Below are 14,203 nucleotides of genomic sequence, written 5' to 3'. Positions count from 1 at the left end.
TATTACAGTTTGGAGACTGATAGCTGACAATCCTTCTCCTTTTATTTTTAGATGCTGTACAGGAGGGTGCACATTGACATGGGCACAGCTGACACCTATTATACAAGGCTCCAAATCAAATAATCTTCCCTGGGAGAACTCTAACAATGACATGAACTGCAAACTCAACTCTTAAAAAACCCTAAAACCCATCAAAGCTATAAACATGCAGAAAGTCTGAATACTTACCTTAAAGGCACAAAATTCCATTTAACCACATTTTCATATATACTTGGTGCGGTTGAGGGCTCTCTCAGCAAGATGACCACTTTCATCTGTTATCTTCTCCCAATCTGTTTGTCCAACAACAAACCCAATGGCCCTTTTCCTGTCTGCATCTTTTTTTTCTTCTAGATCTGCCCACCGCACCTATGGAGAACATACTGTCAGTAGGATAATCTCTTAAGAAATCCTGAGACAAGTCTAGACTTTTCACTGCAGATAAGAGTACAAGAATTCTAATCTGTACTCATTTTCATTCAAGCAGGTAAGTATTAATTTGTTTTCTGATGGGTAAAGATTGAAACTACACTGGTTACATTATTTTTAATTAAATATCCCAGGTGTTCCATGGAGTAAAAGAAAGGTACAGATGATTAGCCTTTTCCATTTCAATGCTGTAATTCTAAGAGCTGAAGTGTAATTACTACAATTATTTCTCTGTTCAAAGCAATGCTTTCTGCAGGAAGAATTATAAAAGATTTGTTCAGTGTCTTCATTTTCTGTACAACCTGTCTTTCAATTGCACAATGGAAACATCTAGAAGATGACTATGAAACTACAGAAAGACAGTGTTAAAGAGCAAGTCAACAACAAATGAGCGAATGAGAGACAGTTTTCTTCTCTATCTTCTGTGACAGATTTCTATTGAAATCTTTCCACTATTTCTTTACACTAAATAACTTCTTCATGCATTTGTTATCTCCCATCTTTACAGCTGCAGTCATCTCCTTCATGGTCATGCAGATCACTTGCATTCATCCTGTTCTCACATACACAGTCACTCCCTCACCCACAAACCCAGACACCAATGGGAGGGAGTGCGGGAGGTGATGATGAAGGGCTACAGTCCAGAAACTCAGCTGGAACACACTGGACAAGAACAAACAAAGTGAAGGAGCTCTTCCTTGACATCCTAACTCATTAGTCCCATTCAGGCTGATTTGTTCCTTGGGGACATAGCCTTATCACCTTTCTGCCGGCACCTCCCTATTCCACGTTCTACCTGGATTTCCCCAGACATTCCCACCGATAAACAATGCCTGCTTTCTTTCACCATCACTTCCTCTGTCAATGCCTTAGTATCTCCATTTCTCTCATGCATGCTGTCCAGTGCTACCCACGCTTTCTATTTGACATTACAGAACAAAACAAAGCCCAAACACCAACAGTTAACTCAAATTACTTCTAGTGGCAAAAGGTGATCTATTTTGGAGAAAGAAAAAAAAAAAAAAAAAAAAAGCATTACCTCTTCCTATTACCTCTCTTTCATCTTCCTCTATGATTTTTTCCCGTTTTTCACATTTGAAGATACAGCACTTTGTGTTCAGACCAGAACTACACATAAAGTGGTTGAAGCCAACTTCTTATACATCATCTCCGAAGCTTTATGCAAGGTATATGCAGCAGGTAATGTCTACAAGACTTAATTAATGTTAAACCTACAAAGCTGATACTTTCCTCAGCTGATTCTTTTTGAACATAAGTGTACTGTTTCTCTGCCTACTTATTACAAAACCTAACAAAAAAATAGCTCAATAAAATCATGATCTTGTCTTGGAATCTGTGCTGTATATCACACTTGTCACAAAACATACAGCATAAGAAAAGGACTCTATGGGTTGCTCTGAAACAAAGTGCATCATCTCCCCCAGCAAGAAATGGGACATGATTCCATTCTCAATCTTAAAAGCCATGCCATGCATAGTTAATCTTTATTATCTACAACTCCTTACTTCATTATAATTAATCTGTTTACCTCTGGAAGATCCTACTCTCAAGAATATTCTCTTACAGAATCTAACGGGACAGCAAAATGAAAAGTGAGTCAGTGAAACTGCCATAATCATAGACACTGAATGACTTGATACGAACTCTTTTTCACAGAGACCGTTAAATGGTCATATATGAAGAGTAAGTCATTTGAAAATGTATTACCCTTTTCTTTCCAGGTTCAGAAGCACGTGTATCATAGTCATCTGGAAGCTGTAGATAATCTTCCATTCTGCTGGCAATTGCTTCCCAGTCACGTTTCCTTTTAGTGCCAGTCCGCAAACCATCCAGCTTGTCTGAGAACAAACACAGAGCCTCGGAGTTAAAGATGATTTTTTTTCTATTATTCACACAAACAAGACGAGAGTGGAAAAGTTTTCAAAAGAATAAGCAGCAGAACTTGTACATCCAGCTTGTCTTGACAGGTGCAATGATGAGAGTTGAAATAAACTAGAGAAGACTCAACACCATTTTCAAGTTTTATTGATCTTTCACATTAACCATGTGGCAATAACACTCCGTCTTGTTATTTGTATGAAGGAGAAAAGCTTGCTCTTCTGGATGTTCATACCGTATGGAGACTGTCCTCACATGTACAATATAGCCACCGATAGCTAAGAACCACAAATCCACCTGTTCTGTATTTGAACACAATACTAAAGCTGTAGCGTTTTTCCCATATTTGAGGTTTACTACTGTGTCAAACATGGCATGCATGCAGTATGAGGGAACAAGTGACGATCGTATAATTTAATGCATCAAAGACAAGTTTTTGAGATATTGTTTCTGCTAAATAAAAAGCTCCTTGGAAACACTGATTCCCTCCCTTTCTTTTTCTCTCCCCACAAGGAAAACATACTCAAAAAAATCTTCCAGGACTGGAAAAAAAATTATGTCAGAATCTTGCGTTTCATGGTGTAAGAGGTCAGTCACGAATATTTGAGCAGTACGTTTGTCCAACAGTCATCATTTTCTTCTTTTTCTTATTGAACCGACAAGGTATGAGGAGAAACAATTCCATTCCTAGGTTCTAAAATTTTATTCCTCTTTGGACACCTATTTTCAGTGAAAAAACAACACCTTCTTGAAATTATGTGGCAAACTGCTTTTGGAGAAGAGATGAAGTATTCATTGTAAGATTACGAACAACAATGCATGAAAATGAAAAACGGCTTTATGAGTCAAAGGAAATCCTAGTACTTCTGTTTATGTATGGTACCATTTTATAAGCCAACAATTAAGTATATGCAGAAGGAATACTAAGTTTGGCAGTTATATTCTATAAACCATTTCCAGTGATGTCAGTAACATTGTTTCAGAAGTCACTGATGTACTTAAATTCACCCACAAGAGGCCTCTGAAATAAACCAAATACAAGGCAGCATATTTTCTGGATAGCAGAAGAGGATGTTCAAAAGGTATGTAATTAAAGAAGCTCAGTTCAGAGATGAGGTTTTTTTACTTAATATGGGAGAAAAAAGAGCAACAACGGAGATAATGTGAGGCAATGGTGAAGTAGACATGCTAGTATAATTTAAATGCCATAAACTAATGAAGTAATTCCTCACTCATACAACTAAAATTTTTAAAAAGATTCCAGCTTTGCCCCATTTCCCTGGAATAGATATAGAATTTCTTCTAAGAAACCATTTTAATCCCCCTCTGCCTTTTAAAAAAAGCCAAAAATTATGAAAACTCTGCAGAATATTTGTATCTGTTACATATCTTGTTACATGATTCGGTTAAGGTTCTTCTTTTGCTCTAAGTTAAATCTGCCAAATTTGAAGCTCAATCTCCACAGAAAGATGGCACTCCCTCTAAAAAACAAAATTGATTTATATAATATTCCTCTGTTACTCCAGCACATAATGTACTCGCACTATTCCTCAGTATTACTCTCAGATCAATCAGCGCAGATTGTTCGTGCTATAAGGGTTTCCAGAAAAAATGACATTGGAAAAGAGAGCAAACACACTGAGGAGCATTTAGGAACATGAAGAACTGAAAATTCAGGAGCTCTCTGTCAGCAAGTATCTGCACACAGACATATTCCTGTTGGAAGGCAACACGCTATGATGTGAGCTCATCTCCTTACCAATGTGAAGGAAGAGTTCAGTCTCCCACTCCCTGCTGCACACAGACTGATTGAAAACATCACCAAGAAATGTGTTAACTCTCAAATATCAATAGAGGAGTTCAGGAGATGTTCAGAGTATGAGGTTCCCCTTGGTCCCTTTTTGTTACTGCTACACAGAACTTATTTTAAAATATGTTATCTCCTTCCATGTTTGAGGTTGGATTGCCTTTCCAGAGGGATCTGCTTCCATCCATACTATCGTGGTTCAAGGTACATGTGCCATGCAGTAGATGCTACAGAAGTGTCAAAAGCCTATCACAGAGCATTATATCAGAATATTCTTTTCTGAAAATGAGACAAGGTGTCATTTTGTAACAATGGTGCTCATGAATATTTATGACAGATGATTAGTGTTAAGCTATCAAACATCATTTTACCATTTCAAGTTTAAAAACAATGAAGCAGAGGCATTTCTGAAAACCCACAAAACTTAAAAACTCACCTTTAGCATTTTAATAATAAAGCATCTGAAAGTAATTGACTTAATTAGCTCCTTCAAATTGATCAGCTACATTTTTGCCCTTCTTATACAAGAGCCGCAAAGTTTTATGTAAAATGTTATTTGCATTCTAGAGCAAATTTTACAGTGGTATCAAAACTTCAGCTATGCCAGAGCTCACTTTTCCTCTCCTAAAAGAACATGCCACTAAGCCGCACTTTGAAAGAGAGTATTGCACTAAACACTTCGAATATAGTCAAATTTTAAAAGTGTGAGTCCATTTCTGTAAATTTAAATAGAAGAACCCATATGCACAATGCACTGAGACAGACCAGTGATCAGACTTTAGCATAAAAATGTGGCTGTGCACTCACAACACATAAGGAAATGATATACCACACACATACTTGGAGGAATGCATCACTGCTGCCAAAATAAATCTGAACTAAAGCAAGAGCTCTGGGGCATACGGTATGGCGATTGTCACAAGTCAGTGTTGCAGCTAAAGAACTCAAACTCTTCAAACCTTTTCTGAGGCTTATTACAATCAGTAAGACCTTATTGTGCTTTCCTGTAACAACATCTACTCAGAAAGAAAACAAAAAAGCAAATCAAGACTTACAGCATTGGTTTTGGATTCTGCACTTATATCACTTCTGCAAACGTGTGCCCTCCGGGACTAATGCAATAAACCTAATGGGCAGGCCAGCTCCCAGGAAATAACTCAACTTTGGAATACCAAATGCACACCACAGTTTACATGCTTTAAAGGAAATAATTAATTGGTCATCTACAACAAAGTCTTATTGTGAATTAAATATAATAATTCTTACTCACGGACTGCCAGTACTCACAATGCATACCTTGAGCTAGAAGTTGTCTGCCCTTGCAAAGCAACATTTCACAGAAACAGCATTCATTACATAGGAATGGCTGGCCTTTTAATAGCATGTGTTCTGTCAGAATTTACTTTTAATCTATAGTTCTATATATTTATAAAAATGGATCTAGAGGATAGTTATAAAAGTAAAATTGTGAATACAGATTTAATAGAAAGACCTTCTCAGCACCTGTATCTGTGTCTTGCGGCATGCTAACATTCAGTTTGTTAATGGAGTTTGATTGTTAAAGGATTATTGCAACAGCCTTGCAGGTAACTAACTTTAGCATAAAATTGATTCTGCTGCTTGCTCCCCATTTTACATTTCAGTGGAGACCATATACAAATCCTGTGTTTTATATTATGGAGTTTTCATACAAAAAGAAACGCACCACAGTTCTTCACTTCTATTCGTTAGCAGTATTTTATGACAGAGGTAAATTTTGAAAGCTATCTGTAAATTTCTGTTGCACAGTCTCCACATTGCTAGGAATTACACATAAAACTTAAATATTTTTAGAAGACACTCTGGACTCCTGTGGTATTTGTAAAACGCACGGGATGACTTAAGGTTCACCATAAGCAGCGCAGCGCATCTGTTCCTACTACTCAGTATTGAAAGAAGTACGTTATTTGGAACACAAAACAAAGTATCAGAGCATTCTTCAACAATGCAGTTTTCCAGTACTACGATTTCATACATAATTGGGGAAATAAATCATTCTAAACTTAAGAAAGAATCTTAAGATATTAAAACAATCAACTCTTATAAACAAAAATGCAGAGCAATCTTGAATTAATTCTGTCTAACTGCCTGGCTCTTTGATACGCTAGAATCATTGAATAAAAGGCTCCTCCAGTCATGCTGCAGGTGCCACGTCAATATATTCCACAAATATTTAAATGACTTAAAAGAGAGCACAGCAGCAGAAGAGATGGTGCAGCTAAACAGTTAACAGCAAAAAATGAAAGGCTGCTTTATGTAAGCCAGAACTTCTAACACTACTTCTACGGTGCAATTGTGATTTTGGTTATTGAAAAGTAATGATACACAGGGCTGTACCACACATGCAGAAGCAAACCTCAAAGTGTTAAAGACATGCTGCATCCCATTCAGGTATTTGTGACTTCTCACAGACATGACAGAAGCAGTTTTATGCAGATTGCATTGATAAAAATCTTCACTTATAACCATTAGTGTTCAGTAAAAAAACTCCACAACCGATTGTAATGACTAGAAACGCCTTTCAATGTGTACACCTTCCACCATAGCCATGGTGCATGCATTTCAGCCTGGAAGTTGCTTTTGACAGAATCCTAATATTAGCACTTACATCTAACACAACCAGCAGCACTAAGCCGAACAAAAAGTGCACCAAAAATAGTGCCCTTGTGCTCCTGGAAAGTCCATCTTGCACCCTACTATGAATAATTCTAGTACTCTCCTGGAACTGAAAAGTGCAACAAACTGACTTTTCAATACCCAAGTTGTTGAAAAGATACATCAAGGCCTAATCATTCAGAATCAACTTCAAAGCGTGGCACTACTTTTCCTCACACATGTCAATTTTGGAAAGCGAGAAACATCTTCAATACAGTTAGCTACTAGGCATGTCTCCAAGAAAGTAAGAAGTTACTGATGACATTTAGGCTTGAAAAAAGGTATGCAGTACAAACAAGAATGCAGTGCAATGTAAGTTGACTCTTTGCTTTTTGTAATACAGAAGAGATGAATAAAGAATAGAAATACTGCTTTTTTCAAATTCTAAGACAAAGTATTTTCCTTGAATGGATGGAAAAACAGTTAATGAGTATATAAAACAGTGATGGTTAGAAAGTCATAACTCCCTTGCCTCTGGCAGAAGACAAATTTCTTTTTTGTAAAGATGCTTTTCCAGTTTCAGACATGTGTATGAGATCAATACATTTATTTGTCTTTGGTAAGGAGGCACAGTAAAAATGGAAATTCATGTTTTGCAAACATCATCAGATACCAACTATAAGAAACAGGAAAAAATAAATACCCACCTAGCTTTGCCTCAGAAGTGTCCATCTCCCATTTGCTTTTCGGAATGTAACCCTAAATCATACACAGAGAGAAGCTCGGAGGATTAGAGAGAGACACACATGCATATCACTTTTGAACTGGAAACAGCATTATAATGGGAGCTTAAGGTATTTCTTTTTGTAAGGCACAATTCTTGTTATCAGATGAAGGAAACAAATTACTCAGTATTTCAGAACTTCTGCATCCACTTCCCATTCAGTGATTTTAGCAGCCCTTGCAAATCGTTACAAGAGTGCTGCCCTCTGCAAACACAGAACTCCGGAATGAGTTTAACAGACAGCAATGGTGCTGCGTGAACAGTTACTACATTATATTATCCCCGGTGGCAAAGTCAGTGCAACACAACTTATCAGGCATAAAGAATATTCAAAGCTTTACAAACACACATGAAAAGGTTACCGTAGCCATAAGCTTTTAAGAATGTATTCCCAGATTTACTACACATAAGCTTCACTTAATAACCCTTTCGAAGGGACATACTAAATTATTGGAAGTGGTTAGTCCACAACTAAACAATTTTTTTTTTTTACTTTAAATGAGAGTATCTGCTGAACCACTAAGATTTAAGCATTATTTTAAAATAACCCTCTTAGTTCAACAATTCTTTTAAAACATTTTTTCCCTACAAATAATGTCATCATACGTTTTACATGTAATGATTTTTAGCCAGTTTATTCCTTGCAAATGAGCATAATTATATTAAATTTGCCAAAAATGTATTTATTTTAGATATCTTTTCATTTTATACACTTGGACAAATAAATCCTTACTAAGCAACGCCTTATAACTCTTTTCAGCTGTTCAGGTTTGGTATAAAACTTACTTATGTTTCTCTGCAATCATATAAAAAGCTCAACGTAGTGAAATGGAACCCCAGTGAGAATTTCATTATTTTAAGAATGATTTTTCATCATTTAATCTACTCTAGAAGATTTCAACAAGAAAACAAACAATCCATAGACCAGTTTTATTATACTAACCTCTTTCCTGCTCTATTTATAAGTTGCCTCCACTGTAGTAAACACATACATGTATTTGTTAATGCTAAGGGTTACTAAATCAGGGTGTACTATTCCAGAGAGCTACACCGTTTTTAATTATGTTCAGCACTGCTCTTCCAAAATCCTTGAAAGACCTTTTTCCTATCAAGCATATATCAGTGACTTGAGATTATCTTATTGTTTTTAATCAAGTCTGTAATTAATACAAACTAATACAGTTTGTGCTGCAATACTCCCTTGTAACAAATAAACAAACTTCATGTATATATGTACATTTAGACTTTTAAACCCAGTTGCACATTAAAATTTGCTCAGAAAGTTTACACCACAGCTAGAAGCCTGTATTGAACAAAGAGATGTGTGATACACTTGTGAGAACACTAAGTTAAATCCATCCATAATTCATACCATCAAGCACAGAAAAACAAGAATTAACTGAATGCTACAAACAACCCTATGGGAGTTGATAATAGCAACAAAGGAGTGACTTTGATGGTGTGAAATGGCCTATTGTGTGCTGAATCTGTACAATATCCCGGTCCTCAGATAGGATAAGAAAAGATTCAGACTTCATCCTTTGATTCAAGGCAGTTGGATATTTCAAGGACATCTGCCAGATGGCAGAGGCTTCAGACCTCTCTTTTTCCACAGGATTAAATGCAGCAAAATGAAGAACTCTTACCAACTGCTCTCAAGAAGGCAACAAGATACCAAATACAGTGTAGTGCTCCACCTTTCTGTCTGACGTACCTCCCTCTGAGATTAGCCATGTGACTGAATAGCAGAGATTACATAGAGCAGATAATTCTTTGCTATTTTTCATCTCTTGTGAATCTGAATAGAAAACATTCTTATATGTAGATTACTTTTAGTTATTAATAATTTGCATAATTTTAGCCACCAAGCTTTCTCCTTGTCTCATGAAGAAAAGGGTATTGTTATATGTGCTGTACATTAGGACACTCCCCAGAGCCCATAAACACACACATACACACACATTTATGCAGAGATGGCTCAAAAGCTAAAGACGACTTTCTCTTCTAGATATAGCTCATTCCCAAGAAATGAGACTAGCAGCCATATTTTTGTAAACATGGATGTGTCTTTGAAATGTTCTAACCACACTTTATGCAGTCTCATACTCTGTGCCAAAGGATAATTTAGTAAAGAGAATAAATGAGTCATGTTGCAAAAACCAGATGTTTATTAAAATCCACTCTTCCTAAACTTTTTTTTTTTTAATTCTGTATTTCAACTGCTTTCTAAACTGCCGCTCCTGAGGAAACAAAAATTTCCATCAAGAAAAAGGATTTTGCTCATGTCAGACATTTTTGGTTACTTCCTGTTTATTGGAGTTTAACTGCTTGGTTGTGGGAACCAGGGTTTGACACATTCAACTCATCAAGCACTGACCAGCTGCAGCTCCAACACATACCAAGAAGTTACATTAGGAAGCCTTCCGTAGCCTTTTAAATGCATACCTAAAACCACCAGTGCTCAGGGCAATTCTCTAACCTTCATTTATCCAAGAGACCTAACCCCTCATGCTGGAAATACCTACTGACAAAGTCAGCAAGCCTTGGCAGAGAAAGCATTCTTCTTCATAACTGTTGCCATGTACTGTGACAGTCGAGAAGAGTTCTTTAGACACGTGAAAACAAATAAGCTAAATTAATCTTTGCTCATTTTTCACATCCCTCCACTTAGTGTAATTCTTAGATAATCTGGAAGACAGCGCTATAGTGTACTGCAATTTATAAATGTCTGTAAGCAGCATGTTGCCACGCTCCACTGATAATACTGTTTGTGGCATATACTCACAGATTCTTTAGAAAAAAAAATCAGTTAGGAATAATAAGATTTAACATTAAAGTTCTCCTAGAAATGTTTAAGGAACAAACGACTAGAAGTGTGTGTGTTAAGATCACACTGCTAAGAATGGCAATGGGTTGGCATTTGTAAGACTGAGATTCTTCCTCAGACACATTAACAAACATTTTGTTAAAGATGGCTGATGTGTCTCCTACCAGTTCACTTTCTTCCTCCTCTGCTGTATCCTTCTTGACTTCTTCTTTCTGGTCTTCAATATTTGCATCAAAATCCTCCATCTCCACCTGTTCCAAAATACAAGCGCAGACTTACAAGGCACTGCTTGACTTCTAAGTATTATCTTTTTAGCAGAGTAAGTAGAAGATTCCAAGTTCAAACAGAAGAGGAAAGAAAGGATTTGTCTTGGGAAGTATGATAATGCAATATATATTAATACTGGCTCCATTTTGGCTTCTCTCAGAAGCAGGTTCTCTTTTAGCTACAGAGTGAACAAACTGTGTGAGAAAATAGCAATCGTCTATTCTCTTCCTTCACATGCGTTCTTTGTGCTACCAGTATCTGTAACAGTAAGATACTTCTCTTGCTTCCCACACAATCACATTTCAAAACTTGAAATCTCAGAAAAAGATCTTAAACTTGCCATTTATACACCACTGGAATGGCATGCTCTGCATAGAACATCTCTATCAAGCCTTTATCTTTTATGTATTTAAATATCACAGTGAAGAATAATAACCACAGAGATTAATATAATAAAGAAAATGGGTGCTTTAAGACATACATTTAACCCCACCCATCTAATGGAATACTTTGTGGGGCACATCTCTAATGGGGATTCATATGTATACTGTGGAATACCTAAAACTCTCCAGTTAGGTATAGTCCTTCATACCATTACTAAAACCTTGATGCACAGAGAGTAAATCCCAAATGTGCTCTCCTCTGAGTCTACTTGAGAGCTGAGCCTTTTGCTGTCCTCTTAAAGATTACTATTTTCTGATACAAAGACTTTGGAGATTCAAAAATAACAAACTGCCAAGAGTACATTCTCTTCCTACTTCAGGAGTTCACCAGTTTCTATGGCCATAGCAAGAGCTGTTCTGACAGCAACATGCAGCTATGGTACATTCACAATGACCATACAATTAACATCCTAATTTATCCCCAGAGCTCCTGAAACATGAATGCAACAATACAGAAAGCTGACACACCAAAGATGCATATCATGCCAAATTGCAAATGGAATAAAAAGGTAGTATACTTCTACAGCAAATCTAATCTTCTGCTACACGTTATTTATTTATTTATTTCTTCATTCTCTACTACAGGTCAGTATTTCTCAAAGCAGGGACTGGAGGGGGTGTGTTCAAATTTGTTTATTTACTTATTTATCAAACTATTTCTTCAAATCATGATTCAATTAATCCAGTAACCTGAAGAAGTGTTGAGTTTCATATGAGAGAGCAGAGATCCTCTTTAAGTGGTACTCAACAGTTGCTAAAGAACAAAGTTGCTTCAACTCTTCCTCAAAGATGCGTAAGTCTAGGCTCCAAAAAGTTGATAAAAAGTAACGTACCTTGATGTTTGGGTAATTGATAAGAATAACAGAATATACTTGTGTGACACAGCAATGCTGGCTTTCTACTGTGCCAAGTATAACGGTCCAGTTGTGATCATACCTTTCTCTGCTTTGTATTTTCAGTATAGTCACATCTACATAATTTGTAATTTTAACAAGCACAGAGATTCTCACCTCTTCAATAGCAGCATCCTGCAATAAAGAACGGATGTCCAGGCGCATCATGTGACGTGGTGCTGCCTCCCAGTGATCAGACATCTAACAAAAAACAAACAAAAGTGAAGCACCTCTAAAAATGTAACAGATTTGATGGAAAATTGGGTTTCTGATCATGAACAAGATGTATCTGTACTTAAGAAAACTAATTTCAATCAATCCCATGAAATAACTACCAACTCTTCTTAGAGGAAAAGTGTAAGCATTACATAGTCTAAAAGAGGTCAGCAGGCCTGAAAGCACAATGAAACCTATGATTAATCCCATGACTCCAGATGTATACAGTTACCCTGCTGATTTCCTTTAGCTTGCGTCCATGAATATTCCTCTTGGAACATGTCTGGTTATCCGCACTCATTTCAGCTAAGTACACCTAGAAAGAAAAAGACAATATTAAATATTGTAAATCCATTTTTAGAGCTCTTATTCTACCTGGTGATACACTCTGCAGTTGTACATTCTAAGAAAGGTAAATTTGTAACTGTAGACCACAGCATTTTTCCTGAAGGCAGGAGGGACTTTGCATTCAAAAGTTTTGAAATACCAGCATATGGGTGCTAGCAAGTTCAAATGCTTTTTAGGCTCCATTACCTCAAAACCCTTGGTTTTTGCAGCACTCCAAAACTGTTCAAAATGTCGCACTCTATCATTGATAGCATCAAGGATAATGAAGGGGAAGAAGCCATCATCCAAGGTCTTTTTGAAAGTTTTAAACATGCTGGTACGATAGGTCTCTTCCATATCAGCTTCATATTCATACTCCATCACCTTTATCAAGGACAAAAGCATTTAAGAAAGAGGACACCTATTAAATTGCTAATGTTCAACTGCTGAATGTCATGACCACAAAGTACACTGGTATGAGAAAAACATCTTCCAAGTCAACTTTTAAGAATTTGCCCATTCTGCCCTTAAGTTATATTGACTTTTATTGAAAAACAGCAGTCTTCCAAAGGCACAGACTGAAATTCTGACTGCCACTGTATTGTTCCAGAATGTCTTGTTTCTTTGTCAAGATAAGCAATTGAATTAAAAGTACCTTCTTTTTCACTTTTTTCCCTGTATCTGGGTCTCTCTCTTCTTTTTCCACTTCAGTGATAAAATAGTCATCCAGGCTGAGCACTCTTGGTGCAGGTCCTCCACACTCTACTTCCTTATCCTGGGAGGAAAGCAAAAAGAAAATATATACTCCTCCTGTAAAAATTCCATTCTGCTACAGAGGATCTTTGAAACATTTTTGGCAAGCAGCAGTTTCCTGCCCTATATTCAAAACAAGAGAGTAGTATCCCTCATGCTTGCTAATAGTGGAGGGGATTCACATGCCATGAAGACATGGAACATGAAATAACAACAGGTTGAAGTTCCAGACACACAGAAAGAAAACAGCAGAGGAAGCGCACGTAAAAGACAAGCAGCACTACACAGTGAGTGGTTGTTTACATACCCTGATGAGTTTTGCTACATGTGTCTTTCCACTGCCAGGCAACCCTCTCATGATGATTACAATCTGAAACAAAGATGATGTAAGAAGATAGGATACTATGCTACATTTAACAGAATCTCTTTTGCAAAAATTTTCTTCTATAAAATTATGTGCTCTTGGCTCACACTTTTGCATATCATCAAGTAAAGCCAGTACTATGCCTTACTGCCTGTTTTACAAACCAGGTTGTGAGGAATGGTAGTAGTTCCACAGAGTAAGACTGTATGATGTTAAACATCTCAGCAGCCCATACTGCGTAAGATGTTATAGACCCGGTTCAGACAACATTAACTGGAACACTTGTCTACATCTTTTATAGCTTTAGTGTTGTTCGTTCTTATTTCATATAATGCATTGCTAATTCTCTGACTCTGTGTAAAGCTGAGTCTTTCCTCTGATAGATCAAAAAACCCAAGTGAAGATCTCAGAAGTGTCTAAAATACATGACATTACCCACTAACAGGAATTTCATCTTGGCATTCCCAGGAAGTTAACATCTCCTGTGGACTCCTAATAATTATGCTACAACACTCTAGGCA

At 36.8% G+C, this 14,203-nt stretch overlaps 1 protein-coding gene across 8 annotated transcripts in view; it reads right to left on the bottom strand.

The window, feature by feature from the left end:
* Positions 1-14,203, bottom strand: part of YLPM1 (YLP motif containing 1) — a 51,683-nt gene that overhangs the window by 13,017 nt on the left and 24,463 nt on the right. For 5 of the 8 annotated variants that reach the window (XM_054828364.1, XM_054828365.1, XM_054828366.1 and 2 more), the window contains 9 exons: positions 13,626-13,688; positions 13,221-13,340; positions 12,773-12,949; positions 12,471-12,554; positions 12,140-12,223; positions 10,584-10,670; positions 7,516-7,567; positions 2,197-2,327; positions 229-408 (listed from right to left, as the gene is read on the bottom strand). In XM_054828364.1, the coding sequence (XP_054684339.1) occupies positions 262-408; positions 2,197-2,327; positions 7,516-7,567; positions 10,584-10,670; positions 12,140-12,223; positions 12,471-12,554; positions 12,773-12,949; positions 13,221-13,340; positions 13,626-13,688 (945 nt within the window). In that variant the 3' untranslated portion in view covers positions 229-261. The other 3 variants (XR_008577439.1, XR_008577440.1, XM_054828368.1) reach the window with 2 other exon arrangements.

The sequence above is a fragment of the Grus americana genome, chromosome 5, assembly GCF_028858705.1.
Source record: "Grus americana isolate bGruAme1 chromosome 5, bGruAme1.mat, whole genome shotgun sequence".
NCBI classification, from domain to species: Eukaryota; Metazoa; Chordata; class Aves; order Gruiformes; family Gruidae; genus Grus; species Grus americana.
Note: the sequence above shows the minus strand (reverse complement) of the source record. Positions and strands in the feature narration are given on the sequence as shown.